Source organism: Pelecanus crispus, chromosome 18 (assembly GCF_030463565.1).
Source record: "Pelecanus crispus isolate bPelCri1 chromosome 18, bPelCri1.pri, whole genome shotgun sequence".
Lineage (NCBI taxonomy): Eukaryota > Metazoa > Chordata > Aves > Pelecaniformes > Pelecanidae > Pelecanus > Pelecanus crispus.
This window is the reverse complement of record NC_134660.1, coordinates 8,406,334-8,422,155: the sequence shown is the minus strand read 5'-3', so window position 1 is coordinate 8,422,155 and position 15,822 is coordinate 8,406,334. Positions and strand designations below refer to the sequence as shown.

General features: G+C 52.6%; 1 protein-coding gene across 1 annotated transcript; it reads left to right on the top strand.

Moving 5' to 3' along the window:
* The first annotated feature begins 8,557 nt into the window (after positions 1-8,557).
* On the top strand, positions 8,558-15,822 carry LOC104032586 (von Willebrand factor A domain-containing protein 5A-like). Its single transcript, XM_075722973.1, has 17 exons — positions 8,558-8,606; positions 8,959-9,206; positions 9,312-9,534; positions 9,897-10,039; positions 10,191-10,305; positions 10,749-10,876; positions 11,152-11,240; positions 11,688-11,832; positions 12,135-12,214; positions 12,720-12,831; positions 13,171-13,335; positions 13,480-13,583; positions 13,945-14,126; positions 14,305-14,511; positions 14,982-15,205; positions 15,412-15,538; positions 15,743-15,822. Exons 1-17 carry the CDS (start codon positions 8,558-8,560, stop codon positions 15,820-15,822), a joined length of 2,421 nt encoding a protein of 806 aa, XP_075579088.1.

Here is a 15,822-nt window from a genome sequence, read left to right as displayed (position 1 = left end):
ATTAAAATAATACCTAAGGAAATTTGGTATTCAGTTACACTGCGGTGAATATCTAGCAGATTGTCAGAATGGTTGTTTGTCTACCTATTCATCCTTCCTGCTGTAATTTTCTTCATATCCTGTGCATTAATGTCCACCCTAATATTTTCATCCTGGACCAATGTTAGAGGACAGAAGAGAGATATAAAATAATCTTTTCTAATTTAACCAAAATTAATCTGATTTACCTCTTAGAAATGTGATTTCAGCCTTGCCTGATATTGAAGGGGAAATTCTAATTGTAACTGCTCAGCAGCGGTAATGTGTGACAAAGGAATGATCTGTCATGGAGGGCAAGAAGGCCTAACTACTACAAGAAGAGGTTAAACTGGCTGGAAGCAGAGATGCCAGGGACAGAACAGACTCGTTGCAAGGGAGTGAAGTTTCCCTTGGTGATGAGGCAAGAAACAGCCACAGCATTGTCCTGTAGCCATCCTAGAATGGCAAGGAGGCTCAGGGGCCTAAGGTCAGGAGCCACCTTTGGGCAGCAGAGCTGGGCTGGGGGATGGGCCCGTGGCCAGGCTGAGGTGCCCCATGCAACCACTCCCAGGACTGGTGCTGGTGCAAGTGTATAGAAGGAATCTGCTTGTGACGCATCTTGGCAGACTCCATGTAGAACTGTGTGTTGCGGTAGGGCTCTGCCCAACGTATTGTTCATTAATTTTTTCTTTTCTACTTAAGCACAAACATGTGATTAATTTGCCTTGAGGGGTACCATAAAAATTCCTCAACAATATGATGCACCTCCACTTGAAGTGCTTTCGCTCTGTAGCTGAAGCAGGTCTTCCAGTGCACAAACCTTCTCCAGATGGCTGTGGCTCTGCTCTACCCGCCTGTGTACTGCTGAAGGATGAACCTCCATCTGGAACTGATATGAGATGGGTCAGTTTTCCCACTGTTTATTTTTCCTGCTGGAATAACAAGTGTCCCTTGGCATTACTGCATTTGGGAATTTACCATTAACAACCCACAATACCTCATACTTTTTGCAGATTTTTCAGATTATGACACAACTAGAACAGGGTGAAAACAGAATTTTCAGTCTGAAATAAGTATTTTTCCTATTTGTCTTTATCATTTATTTTCTCTGTTACTTTGTTTCCCATCATCAGTCAAAATGGCAAGAATCTGCTTATTTTTGTGTGACTATTACTTACATTAAAATGATTTATTTTTCCTAAACCATATTCTATAGATGTCTATGTTTTGACTGTATATATACATGTATTTTACACATTGGCAACTGAATTTTACATTTTAAAACAGACTGGAACAGGAGGCCAGAGCCTTCAAACTCACATCAATCATGTTTAAAATTTAGTTAATTACTGAAACTCCATGCATGACCTTACTTCATGAACATTTGTGTGCATTGTTATTGAAAGCAGAAAAAATAAGAATGCTCATGGATGGAATAACATTATAACAAGAACAAGATCCTTTTAGAAAGAAAATACATAGAAAAGTTTTTACACGTTGCAAAAAAAGGGGACAAAATTTTGACACGACAAGTTCCTCAGACTTTGGTGAAGAAATAAACAACCTTCATTGCTCGAGTACGCCTGAGGATACTGTAGTTCCTGTGATCCAATTAATCTCAAAAGACCTGTTGGGTCTGTGAGAAACTGTAAGAGGGACCTGGAAGGAGTACGAGGAGCAGAGCTGAAGTAGTGTTCAAGTGCAGTTACAGACCAAAGCGTGGAGTCATCTCTTGAGGTAGAGTTATTTAAAGATTTGTTGCCAGAGGCATTCCTGTTTCTGCCCAGTGACTCAGGATGATTAGCTGAGATGTACTCTGGAATGCCAGATGTTGGGGTGATGAGTCCCACCCACTGTACGCTTTGGTTTTCATTGTCCAGGTCTGGTGCTGATGCTAAGTTGCTAGAAGAAATTGTACACTGTGGGAGAGAGGTTGTCTTCACTAATACAAACTCTGTAATTGTTAAACCTGGACGTCTACAAGCTGTAGTCCTTGAACAAGGCATGGGAATCATGAGGGGGCAGGGAAGAGGGCCTTCCCTAAAATATGGTGCAGCAGTGTGCTGCGGTGAGCACTAAGCCCTTTCAAATCAGTAAGCCTCAGTGGGGTTTGCTCCACTGTAGGATCTCTTTCACCTGCAGAAAGGCCCTGGAAGGCTTGCTCCCAGCTGTATTTTCTCCTGCCAGAGTGATCTTGCCTGGAAGGGAGAGAGAAGGGGAAATCCGTTCTCCCTAGGTTGCCTCCATCCCTTTCCCTATCCATTTGAATAGAAACTCTTACACTCCTAAAGCTTCCAAAAATTAGGAATTGGGACTTCTTAAAGAAAATGAGCCTACTCCAGATACCTTCTGCTCCCCAGCTGAGGGAGAAAGGCACATCTGGAAGCTTATTCACAACAGAATAGATCTGGGTGGATGGCACAAGTTTGAACATGAGCTTGATCACAGAAGCAGCACAAGAATACAGAGCTTGTACGTATGCCAGTCCACAGGATGCAGACACTCAAGGCCTGCAGCATGTGCCCCTGCTGGAGTTCAGATGGCTAAGTGAAGCAGTTTAGATGGCTGAGTCCAAGGTCAGCTCCTTTGCTGATAAGAGCTATTGTGAAGAAAGCAAGAAGCCTGTCCCCCCCGTTGCCTGCCTTGCTGGGTGACCACTGACTCCGCCTGATCCTGAGCACTGTCTCTGGAGCCAGTCCTGACCTTGACTTACTTCTCAGCATCCTGGCCCCTTGTTGGTGAGGTCACTGCTCCCACCTACCTTACTGTTGCATTTGGCTCCCAGCTCACCTTCCTTTGTGGAGCAGCTGGCCTTTGCTGCTCCCTGACAGGGCCCTCCACATTCAACTCTGCTGGACCCATGCAGGCTTAAGAAACCAGTGGGAAATACAGTGCCCCAAATGCTTCCATGGATTTGTACCCAAGGCCACAATCTCTCCACAGCTCAGTTCCCCTCCTTTCTGAGCAGTGCTGTCTACCAGGGATGAATTCACAAATGAGAGCACAGGGTGAACGCTGGAGAACTTCAGAGCACGTATGTGTGTGAGAGGTGGAGGGGGTAGCTACAATAATCCCCTCAACAGCAGCACATAGCTGGCTGTCCTCCAGCCCTGTGGCAAGTCCTTGTACCACTGGCACCAGTCGGGTTGTTCACCTGGCTCCTTCCTATTCTGGATGCAACAGACTCTGCTGTCTTGTCTGGAGAGAAAACATGTCAGCATCTGAGCAGAAAACCTTTATGGCACACTAAGACCTGGCATTATTTCTTTGCTCTTCAAAAGAGGCCCACACGTAAGAGGGATGACATCCTCCAGAGGTGCTCAGAAGAGAGATACTCTAGGTCCAGCACCCCAAAACCATTCACAGCCACCAAGTGGTCTCCATCAAGAGTCAGTGAGAACCTTCAAGTATGCATCCCAGCTGGACAGAAGTTTTGGGAGGTGAAGCTCATTTAAGGGGTCAGCAGCTCAGTATTTGTGGCACTTTTTAATGAAGCGTGCCACTTACTCATCACTTGTGGTGAGGAAAGGAAGATCTGAGAGGCAGGAAAGTGTTCGCTAGTGTGGTGGTGCATTCCTCCCCCTTTTCTCTCTCTTCAACCGCTTTACGACCTCAGGGATTCCAGACCGCAGCCTTTGTGTAGTGAGTCGGTCAGTTAAGCGCCCCTTAATTGTACCAGAAACTCCTACATGGCTGAAGCAGAGAGCGTCCCTGTCCTTATTAAAAACTCTGTACTATGGCTAACCAGGGGAGAGAGAACAAACAGCTACACCTGACAGCCTTGAAACAGAGCGGTGTCATCGTTACTGGAATTCCAGCAACTACCGACCTGAATTGTGGCTTGGATGGAAATTTACTGATTACTAAAGCCAATCATCTCATGATCCTATAAAGAGCAGTCCTAAGTGAGGCCCTTTGAGCTCTCCTGGGCTGCAGCGAGCTGCACCAGCACCTCCCTCTGAGTGGGAGGCCTCTCACAGCTAGCAAAGCTAGCAAACTCTCGGTTTGCTACAATTGGAGGTCCATTGCCGAAGACTGACAGTGGAGCCTGAGCCTTCACTCCTTGAGGCTCAACCCTAACCTGTTGAGAAATGCCAAGACATTCGATGTGAGTATTTCATTGAACTAGATTTTTAACGGGTATACCATTTATATATATGTGTGTGTGTATATATATATGTATGTATTCATGTTTGCATGTATACATGTGTGAATCTTAGAATCATAGAATGCTTTGGGTTGGAGGGGAGCATTAGAGATCATCCAGCCCAACCCCCCTGCAGTGAGCAGGGACAACTTTAACCAGATCAGGTTGCTCAGAGCCCCATCCAACATGACCTTCAATGTTTCTAAGGATAGGGCCCCCATTACCTCTCTGGGCAACCTGTTCCAGTGCTTGACCACCCACATTGCAAAAAATTTCTTTCTTATGTCTAGTCTAAATCTATTCTTTTTTACTTTAAATCCATTACTCCTTGTCCTGTCACAACAGGCCTTGCTAAAAAGATTGCCCCCATCCTTCCTATAGGCTCCCTGTTAAGTACTGGAAGGCCACAATAAGGTCTGTTCGCAGCCTTCTCTTCTCCAGGCTGAACAACCCCAACTCTCTCAGCCTGGCCTCATAGGAGAGGCGCTCCAGCCCTCGGATCATTTTTGTGGCCCTGCTCTGGACCCGCTCCAACAGGTCCATGTCCTTCTTGTGCTGAGGGCCCAGAGCTGGAGGCAGGGCTCAGGTGAGGTCTCAGCAGAGCAGAGTAGAGGGGCAGAATCCCCTCCCTCGACCTGCTGGCTGCACTGCTTTTGATGCAGCCCAGGATATGGTTGGCTTTCTGGGTTGCAAGCGTACATTTTTGCCTCATGTCCAGCTTTTCATCCACCAGTACCCCCAAGGCCTTCTCGGCAGGGCTGCTCTCAATCTCTTCATCCTCCAGCCTGTATTGATATTGGGGGTTGCCCCGTCCCAGGTGCAGGACCTTGCACTTGGCCTTCTTGAACCTCATGAGGTTCACACAGGCCCACCTCTCCAGCTTGTCCAGGTCCCTTTGGATGACATCTCATCCTTCTGGCGTGTCAACCTTCCACACAGCTTGGTGTCGTCTGCAAATCAGTTTAAGTAGTCTGTAGATGTCTGATTTAATTTCAAAGTGAGACTTATACTGCTGTATTATCCTTATTCCGTTGACCGAGTCTGAGACTAAGACTGGACCTAGCCGCACCTAGACTCCTCTCTGAGAAGGAGTTCAGAAAGCAAGGGGGTCCATTCTGAACCTTGTGACTCAACGGGAGGGTTTCCATATCCCCTACATACGATTTCTCTCTCTCTCTCTCAAATAATCCAATTTCCTTTATATACTTTTCCTATGTACTAGATATACATATATACATATATATACATTACCCTTATCCATATAAACCGTTGACCAAGTCTGAGACTAGGACTAGACCTAGACGCACCTAGGCTCCTCTCTGAGAAGTTTAGAAAGCAAGGGGGTCTATTCTGAACCTCGTGACTCAACGGGAGGGCCCCCCCCGCCCTTTTATTCCATATGTATGCAATCCTTTTATGAATTATTCTAACTCATTGTGATTTAATTCTCTTTTATGTGCTTCTATGTAGTAATAGAGTGAACCTTGCCATCTTTGAATCTGTAACTAAGTCACTGTTTTGATCAATTTTGTCTAATCACTTTATTAATCATTGATGATTGAGTGCTATTGAAAATATTATAATCAAATTCTGCAATTAGCTACAAGTAAATTCTAACTGTTACTAAATCAAACTGCGTAAATTCACTTATTCATAGTGAATTGACATAATCAGCAGGATTCACAGACCTGCATTCGTGACAACTGCTACTAAATCAAACTGTTTAAATTCATGTCAAATTAACATAATCAGCAGGATTCCCAAACTTGCATTTGTGACACCTAGCTGCTCAAATGCAGCATGTAGCATCTACACCTGGGACTCATTTGCCTACTCATAAGCATCAGGACAATTGGAAACAACATGGGGTGGTCCACCAGTTCTTGAAGGTAGTCATGGGCCACATCTACCAGCAGCACGTGAATGTCAGTTCACCTACTCCTTCAAAGAACTTGATCTCCATGGCTGTAATGAGACTGGATGCGCTGTGGCAGAATTTGAACAAAGGCAGCTAGAACTGTCTGTGCTGGTCGAGGCTGTCACACTGTCAGCACAGCCCTTGGAGTAGTCTTGTCCGAGAATCACACCAGACCTGAGAGGCAGATTGAGAGAAGCTGCCCCGGTTTGGTGGCCAAGTGAGAGTTCAGTGAGAGACAGCCAGGGTGTGCTCTGGGAGCAACACATCTGAAGTCAAACGCAATTTGGCCCCTTGAGTGTCTAGAGACCACCAATGAGGTGGGTTGTCTCAGCCAGGGGCTGGCTGCCAGGGACGCATGAGTATGGGGCTGGCTCATGCGAGGAAGGTGGAGATGGAGCATCCCAATCCAGCAGATGAGAGGAAACACCCATGTCAAAAATAGGTATGTAAGTTTGAGCTTGTCTGCCAACTCTTCCCATTCCTCAGCTGGCCAGTGTGTTGGTTTTGCTTCTTTGCAATCCACCACCCAATTAACAGCCTGGCACTAATCGGTGTGTGGACCTGAGCCCAGCATCCAAATCTGCAGCCAGTGCTGCAGGCCTGGCAAGGGGGCAGGTTCCTGGAGGGACAAGTGCCACCTCCTCAGGCACACAGAAGACACTGCCCTGGTTGCAGGGGGCCCTTAGCAACTGCTGCGCATTGCATCAGATGTGATGACAGAGTGGAAGGGCTGGGCGGTGGGCGTAGATTTGGCAGACTCCTTTTGGCCAGGAGCAGTCCTGCGGAGGGATTTGCAGCCCCTTCCTTGGCTGTGCCCGGAGCATCCTGCGGCGGCGAGGGACGCAGCTCCCCGCCCTGGACGCCCTACCCCTTTGGGCGCTGGCAGGGCAGGGTGCGCAGACGCTCCCATGGCTGCGGTAGCTCATGTGGTGCAGAGTCCCACAGCGCAGTTTGCAGAAGCTCCCGCCTACTCACCACTTTCACTTCCGAGGCGGGGACGGGGGTCCAGGGACCCCAGTTAGATCCTTCTCCCCTCCCCATTCCACAGCCTCCCGGGCTACCCGGCATCCGGAATCCCCACTGTCCCCACAACCCCCAGCAAACTGGCGCCCAGGTGCTCAGGAGGAGGTTTGCAGAGATCCCAGCTGGGGGTGGGGCGTGTCTCCACCCCCCTGGCCCTGATTCCCCGCCTTCCCTCCCGTCTGTGCCTCCACCTGCCCCTCCGCCTCTCTCTCCATCGCAGCCATCCCTCTGATTACGTAGCCCTGCATCTTCCTGCCTGCCCGAACATCTCTTGCTCTGTCTCTCCATCCCTCCCCTTTCTGTCCCTCTAGCTCACCCGTCTGCCCCTTACTCTCTCTCCCCCTTCCTCTTCCACCTCGCCCTCCATCTGTCTGATTGTCCGTCCATCCCTGCTGGCTCCGGCCTTGATTCTGGTGAGTGTCTGCTTGTTTGTGCTTCACTTTGTTATTCTGTCCTTATTCTCTGTTCATTGCCCCTGGTCACTGGGGAGAGCTTGGCCCTATTCAGTCCATCCCTCTGTCCATCCCTCACCCCCACTCCCCCAAGGACTTAGACCCTATTTGCTCTGTCTGTCCACCCTGTCAGCATGATGGTGGGGTGAGGATTTTTCTGGTGGTCCCCAGAGCAAGGACTGGGGAAACTGAGGCAAATATGTCTGAACCAGAGAGATTTATGTGGATGGGTTTGGGGTGGAGGGTGGTCCCTTCCACCTGGCACTTGGCCAGAAGACAGACACTTACACTATACCCTCCCCCCAGTGCCTTTCTGGGATTTGCTCTGCAATCATGGAATACCTGTCCCTGGCCTCATTTCTCTCTCCATCATCTTCCCCCTTATTATCTGGACTTTCAAGATGCCCTCGCAGGTGCTATCGCTCGTCCAGCTACATTCACACAGTACTGTGTGTGATGGGTACCTGCTCATCTCTTCTGAAATGGACCCCTCCACCTGTCCATCCATCTATTTCAACAAAAATTCTGATGTCTCTCTGTTTGTCTGCCTATGCCTCCATCTGTCCCAAAATGGACCTCATCTGCCAATCTATCCATCCAGCCATGGATGGATAGCCATGTATTGTTCATCCCACTACAGCCCCATCCATCCATCCATCCATCCATCCATCCATCCATCCATCCATCCACTCTTGCTTTCACATGCCCTTCCCTCCATCTCCCCTTGCTACCCCTCAGTTCTCTTCAAGATTCTCCCGTGGTGGGGGTGGCTGCAGACCACCTCAATGCAGAGATACTCCTGATGGCATCCCAGCGCTCGTGAACAGGGATTTCTGAATCCCTGGCTTTGCTCTGTCTGTACATGGTGGGTTGCGGCTTCCAGCTATGTGTGTAGGACCAGGGAAACGGCAAGGAATCTTCACCATATAGGGGCAGCCTGGTGGTTTCTGTGGATCTCTCCTCTTACGGAAGACCTTTCTTGTCTGCAGGTCTCCAGAAATGTGGCGTCAGAGCTTTGGACTTCTAGGAAAATCCTACACCCATGACAGTGAGCTGGGGATCAGACAGCTGAGGGACATTTGGGGGATGGGGGATGCTCCCAAAGGGGGACAAAGGAAGGCCGCCATAGGGGGAAATATCTGGACTGGATCTGGCCAGGGTGAAACAAGGATGGGAATGGTCAAGAGCTCTACAGGAAACGGGTGGGGAACAGAGGTATGGAGAAAAAGGGAAGCTGAGGCAGACACCGTTCTATGGCAGGCTCACACTAGATAGACCCTCAGTAACGGTCACTTAGTCTTGGTTTCCAGGGTGGGAACAGCCACATACTTGAAATAGCCCCAGCCACCTCCTTGTGTCGTTCATGTGTGCTGATGGACAGGCTGCATCTCTCCCAACAGCAACAGGATCCTTTTTGCTGGGGAAGTGGCTCCACATACCCCTGTACCCAGTGCCTCTGTGTAGCGCTGTGGTGGATGTCGCTATCCAGGATTATGTGGCTGACGTGGCCTCCGAACTCATCTACCAGAACAAGAGTCACATCTCCACAGAAGTCCTCTTCGCCTTCCCCCTGGGCCCCCACATGGCCATCTACTCCTTCCAGGTCCGCAGTGAGGATGCCAACATCCAGGCTATGCTGCAGGATGAGGTATCAGCATCGAGGGACGAATGGGTGAACCACCACAGGGGCATGGGATGAGCAGCCCATGGCCTGCCTGGTGGTCAGCTTTCTGTCCCTCCCTTTCCCACCTAGCCCCAGCAGCTGCATAAGCCTCTAGGAGGCTGGGAGAATCTGGAATACCTTCAGAATCAGTCTAACTATCCAGGTGAGATGTTTGCCTGCTTCCTGGGCACCCTGTCCCCTGGCGGGGAGGTGGTCGTGACCTTGCGCTACGTCCAAGAGCTGCCACGGAAGCCAGATGGAGCAGCCCATTTTGTGCTGTCACCCACGCTCCATCCCTACACAAAACACTATGGTGAGTGACCCCACAAGGAACCTGCCCTCCCAGTCACACACCCCACAGAAGGGTCACACACTCCCCATGTACTTTACAAACAGACACGACACAACTTCCCTTTGCACCCACAGGGGGACCCACAATTTTCCCCCATGCAGCCCCTGGACAGATCCACATATTCTTCCTTGTGCCCCATGAGGGGATCCACACCTCCCACACACTTTTCCCATAAACAGACTCATGGACCCCTGCATACACCTTGTTGACAATCCCCAGTTCTCTCCATATGTCTTACATGTGGATGCCAAATCCTGCACCCGCCATGCCCTACCCCTGCAGGGAGAGCCTTTGCCCTCCTCAGTGCTGTGGTCTCCTTGCAGCCTGGAATTGTCTCGCTAGCAAGCTGCCCTACAGCCTGCTGCTCACTGCTAGCCTGCAGTCACCCCGTGGAGTGGCCAATGTCCAGGCCAACTTCGCCCTCACCCCTTTGATCTACACTGCCCAGGATCGCAGCACTGCACAGGTATGCCCTCCTGAGTGCCAGGATCCTGGGGGGAACTTGGGAGGGGTGTCATCACTGAGAAAAAGGGGATGTACTGGGATCAGTGCCTGTGCTCCTGGCCGAATGCTGGGTCTGGTCCCCTCCTGTGTATGACCAGGCACCCCTTCTCCAGGTCTCACTGGCTGGCAGCCCACCAAGTCACAATGATTTGGAGCTGCTGGTGTATTTTGGAGACCCTCCTGCAGTCAGTGCTGTGGTGGAGAAGGGAGACCCTGGGGCCCCTCCAGGTGAGTGCAGCTGGGGAGAGAACATGGGGGCACCTCTGGGTTGCAGGAGGCACTGGGGCATGGGGAGACACTGGGGATTCTGGGGGGTGAGATATCATTGGACACTGGGATGGGAATGGGAGGCATTCAGATGGGATAGTTTGGGTCCTGGGGCTCCAAGGTGGGGTGCTGTGGACATTGTGGTGAGGTATCAGATACATCAGCATGTGTATGGGAAGTTCTATGTCAGGGCTCACTGCGTAGCTGTATTGGAGGCACTGGGTTGGAATACATGGGGCACTGGGCTGTGCAATTGGTGGACAGTACAGTAGGGTAATTGAGGTACCAGTGTTGGGCCATCACGGGCTCTGGGATGGTGGAAGCTGAAAGCACAATGAGAATCAGAAGCAGGAGGAGGAGGAGGGCCCCTATCTGGCCTTCATCCCACCGTATACCTCCTCCAGGCTCCCTGCTTGGTGACCCCATGGTGTTGGTGACGCTGGCACCCAGCATCCCTGAGGCAGTGCCTGGGCAGCACCAGTCTGGAGAGTTCATCTTCCTCCTGGACACCACTTTCCTTGAGCATGCACAGGTACCCCCACAGAGCAGGGATGAGGATGGGGTGGAGGAGCAGGTTGATGGGGAGTGGGCCAGGGCAAGCATTTACAGAGGGACAGAGATGTGAAGGGGGACTGGTGGGGCCTGAAATGGTGCTGAATCATCTTGGGTGCCCAGGGGAATTCAGGGCACTGGCTTGGCTCATCCAGGGGAGTCCAGAGGCTTTAGGAGGACCAGGCAATGGTCAAAGGCATCTGTACCCCCCACAGGTGCCTCCGAAAACCACCTGCCTGCTGTGTCTTTCCATAGGACTCCCTGCTCTTCCTTCTCAAAAGCCTGCCCCTGGGCTGCTACTTCAACATCTACTGCTACGGAGAAACCTCTGTGGGCATCTACCCGTGAGCAAACATGGGGCAGGCTGGGTGCTATGGGGCTGGATTAGGTGCTGGTGGGTAGGGCTGGGTGCTGTGGGGCATGGCTGGGTGCTGTGGGGCTGGAATGGGTCCTGTGGGGCAGGGTTACATGCTGGAGGGCAGGTGTGCGTGCTCAGAAATCGTCTGGTTGCTATGGGACAAGGCTGAGTGCTGGAGGGCTCGACTGGCTACTGTAGGGCAGGGCTGGATTCTGGGGATGGGATCTTTGTGGCATTATGGGATAGCACCTCCTGGGGTTCTGTTGAGCAGAGTCTTGTAGGAACTATGAAGCCGGGTGTCTTCAAGAACTACTATGGGCAGGGACTTGCAGAGGACCCTAGGGCATAGCTGTGGGAAGTGCTATGGGGCAGGGTCTCGGGGAGCGCTAAGCATAGAGCAATGTGCTCTCCAAACATGCTGTGTCCCCTGCAGGCAAAGTGTTGAATATACTCAGGACAACCTGACCGAGGCCATGCAGCGCATCCCCCCCACGGGCTCCAGTTTGGATGACACCAATCTGCTGGGAACCCTCCGCTCAATCTACAATACCCCTCGCCCCCGCGGGCATACGCGCCAGGTCTGGGTGCAGGGGCATGGAGGGGTGGAGGGACAGGTGTCCCAGGAGGGGAGAGAGGACACAGGAGTGTGGGTGGAAGGAGCCACCCAAAGTATGTGGTGGTCACAAGGGAACAAGAAGGATATTGTGGGATGTGGGAGAATGGCAAAGTGGTCTATATCTTTGGGGGTTTCTGCCCCTGAGTGGATATGCCTCCCTGGGGTAGTCTCTCTCCTGGGCTCCTCTCTCCATATCAGGGGCCTGCTCTCCCAGTTTTGGGGTCCCTGTGCAGGGTCCCACTTCTCATGTCCCCTGTCTCCCAGCTCTTCATCTTCATGACCAGGCTACCCCCTGACAAGGAAGCCATCGCAGCTGAGGTCTGCCGTCACCGCAACAGCCACCGGTAATGGGAACTCTCTGCCCCCCATCCTCCGCTTGCCCTTTGGTTACCCAGTCATTTCCATCCCTGGTGAGGGCCCCTGTTCACCAGCGCCTGTCCCAATCCTTGGGCCCCTCTGTTGTCCCCAGGGTGGTGTTCCCACCTTGCACAGCTCTCCTATGCCAAGCCCCCATGTGGGAGTCTTTGCTTACTACTCCCACAACCAAGGCACCCGCCACAGACTGAGCAGGGAGACCGAGGCACAGGGCTTGTACACCCTGATGTGCCCCCAAGCTCCGCCCCAGCCCCACTAGACTGACCCCAGCTCTGCCCCAAGTCCCAGCTTTCCTCTGCCAGCTCCCTATCTAACCCCAGCTCCAACCCCAGTCCTTCACTCCCTGCTCTTCCTCCTGCCTCCTTGTTCTGCACCCCAGCTTTAACTCCAGCCTGTGTTCTCCAGCTCTGTCCTGACACCCTTGCACCCACCTCTGGCTCCCATTTCTGACACCTTTCCCTGCTTCCCCCATAGGTGTTTCTCCTTCTGCTTCTCTAAGGACAGCGCTGCCCTGGCTACAGCCCTGGCCAAGGAGACAGGGGGTGAAGCTACCTACGTCTCCTCTGACAACAGTATGACAGCTGTGGTAGGAACCCAGGAGCCCTGGCAGGTCCCCCTCTATCCCACAAACACACTGACTACCCCAGCACCTGGACTGCCCACACACAGCAGTCAAGACCCAGCTGCCCCAGGAACCCAGGTGCTCAGGCTTCCCCTGACTCTACCCCACCACCCCACTGCACTGAGAACCCAGGTGTCCGGGCTTCTGCCCCACCATTACCCACAGACCTGACTGCACCCAGGGACCCAGCTGACGCAGGCTATCCCACACATTCCGCTGTCCCCCAGGGAACCCCGACACCGGGGGCTGTGGGCTGAACCCTGGTGGAGCTATGAACTGTGGTGCCCTGCCCTCTGTCCCCAGGTGTTGAAGTGCCTGAAGCGGGCCCTCAAGCCAGCAGCTGAGGGAGTCTTTCTGAGCTGGACCCTCCCCCGTGGCCTGCAGGTTGAGGTGCTGGGGGGCACACCTCAGTCCATCTTTCAGGATCAATACAGCCTCCTCTACGCCCGGATCCATGGACAGGCACAGGTGAGAGCTGGGACTCCTGTCACCCCCAGTTACCTCCCAGTAGCCTCCCAGTAACCGCCAGTAATCTTCTAGCAACTTCCCAATATCCCCCAGTAACCATCTTGTGTCCCCAGTAACCTCCAGTAACTTCCCATGTGTTCCCAGGATACGACGGTGGCCAAGGGGGTCATGACCTTGCAGTACAGCCTGGATGGCCAGGATGTCACTCACACGATTGAATTCCCACTGTGCCCACAGGGAGATGGCCGGTGAGAGCCTGTCCTAAGGGAAGATGCATGCATCCCCCTCAACACTAACATGGACTCGAGCTGAGAGGGGGCCCAGTTAGCTTATGCATTCTCACCTTCCACACACACAATCCCAAACTGGCAGAGAACCCAGGTGTCCAAGCATGCCCTCCTTCCCTGCTTTGACCCCACAGTGGTAGGACTCGGGAACCTGGGCATCACTTCGCTCCAGACAGACGAGGACCCAGGCGTCCAGGTTTTCCCTCTGTCCACCCTCACCCCTGAAGGGAGAGAACCCAGGTGTCCAGGCTCTTTGTCTGTCCACCTTGCCCCAGCATGGAGACGAGCCAGGTGGTCAGGCCTCCCCCAACTCTGTCCCCAGGCTGGCTGGGCATCGTCTGGCTGCGAGGTGCTTGCTGGAGAGGTTGTTGCCAGAGGCTGCGAGTGGGTCAGGGGATGAACCAAGGCATCGTGCAGTTGAGATCAGCCTCACTTCGGGGATCATCTGCCCCTTTACCAGCTATGTGGGGGTTCGCACATCACAGAGGGTCTCCTGGTACCGAGGTAAGGAAAGGCACTTGCAGCAAAGAGCTGGGGGGGCAGCTCCATGGGATGCTCTTATTCCACTGGAGCTGGAAACCCAGCCACAGGGCACTCCCAGTCTCATGAGCAGGCGCCACCACCACCAGGTGGTTCTTTCCCATGTGCTTAATTCAGACCCTTTCCCTCTTTACCCTCAAAGGGCCCCTGGCACTCTTGCCACCCCGCCAGTCACTCATCCCCTGCCAGATAGTTGAGCTTCGTGGCTCCGGTAGAGTCTCTTCCTGCCTTCCTAAGACAACCTGGGTCCCACCTGGCTGGCTGACAGCAGCGTGTGAATCATGGCTTGCCCTCCGTCGACTCACCCGTAGCATTGCTGCCCTGCCTCAGCGGGGGGCTTGCTCAAAAGGTATGGGATAATCCAATGTCTTATAGGAGGGTTACACTGCCATGTCTTGCCCATGGCATGGAAACTGATGAAATTTGCCTTTAACTCTTCCCTTAGTTACCCTTAAACCTGAAAGTCCTTCAGTAAATATGAGACCCAGCTCAGGGACACCCAGGGAGGGACAGGGACGATGCTGGATCACAAATGCACATTTGGATAAGATGCGTTGGAGGGTATCAAGAGGGGTCTTGGGACATGGCTGGGCAGGAATGCCAGGAGAAGAGGCAATGGTCAGGGTTGGGGATGACTTAGGGGTGTCCAGAAAGGGCTGCAGATGGGACTGCTTTTGGAACATGCAGGAAGGGGCTTAGACTGCAGGTAGCTGCCTAAAGAAGAGCAGAGGTTATGTTCTGGGGCATTGCACAGGAGAGTAGAGAGGGGTCAGCTTCTTGCGATTTTCCCAGCCCTCCTGTTCACACCTTCTCCCACAGCATGTACACCACCACCACCATCTATTTCTTCTCTCAAGTATGCGGATCTCACAGAATTTGATTGGTGCTCTCCAATTTTGGGGCGATGGTCCACTGAAGCCATTGCCGAGTGCCAGGAACTGGTGGCACTGCAGAACGTGGATGGCTCCTGGGCCCTCAGCTCAGGCTTGTCCTCTGTGCTGGAAATCAATGAGGCTGAAATCAAGGGAAAGATGCCTGGTGAGGTAAGGGGAGAACCTCTTATGGTGGCAGCGTGTCGTCCTGGGGCAGTGGGAACCCCTTGGCTGCTGGCAACACTGGCATCCCAAGGGCAGCCAGAGATAAATGAAAGGATCAGAAACCAGAATCCACAAAGGAAGGGGGGAAGCAGTGAGGGGATAGGGGGGTTTCTCAGCACTGCATGCTGGTCGGAGTCATTGTTCCCCTACAGGTCATGGAGCCAAGCATCTGGGCCACAGTGCTGGCTGTGACCTGGCTGCACAGAAACGACAAGTTTTACCAAGACGTCTGTGAGTTGCTGGAGGCCAAGGCTGTGACCTGGCTGTGCAGCCGAGCTGGTGAGTCTTGAGGGTCCTTTTCCTGCTGATCCCCACAGCACAGCCTCCTCCCTTCTCTCTCCAGTGGGGCCTGCCTCACCCCTTCGCAGGACCACAATTTCCTGGGGACAGCTGATGGAGTCCTGTGTCCCCTTTCTCCTTTCTATCTGTGGACTCTCCCTCCTGCCTGACTCCCCTAGTGCCCCTGTCTCTCCCTGATTGCAGTGTCCCAGCTGGACAAGTGCCTGGAGGCAGCCAGCACCCTCCTAGGGATCAGCGTGAAGCCAAGTGTCTTCAGGCTCTGA

Coding starts and splice junctions, on each gene's coding strand:
- LOC104032586 (XM_075722973.1), top strand. CDS start 8,558: ATGTGGCGTCAGAGCTTTGGACTTCTAGGAAAATCCTACACCCATGAC. Junction 10,040..10,190: donor AGGATCGCAGCACTGCACAG/GTATGCCCTCCT, acceptor CCCCTTCTCCAG/GTCTCACTGGCTGGCAGCCC. Junction 13,584..13,944: donor TGCCCACAGGGAGATGGCCG/GTGAGAGCCTGT, acceptor CTCTGTCCCCAG/GCTGGCTGGGCATCGTCTGG.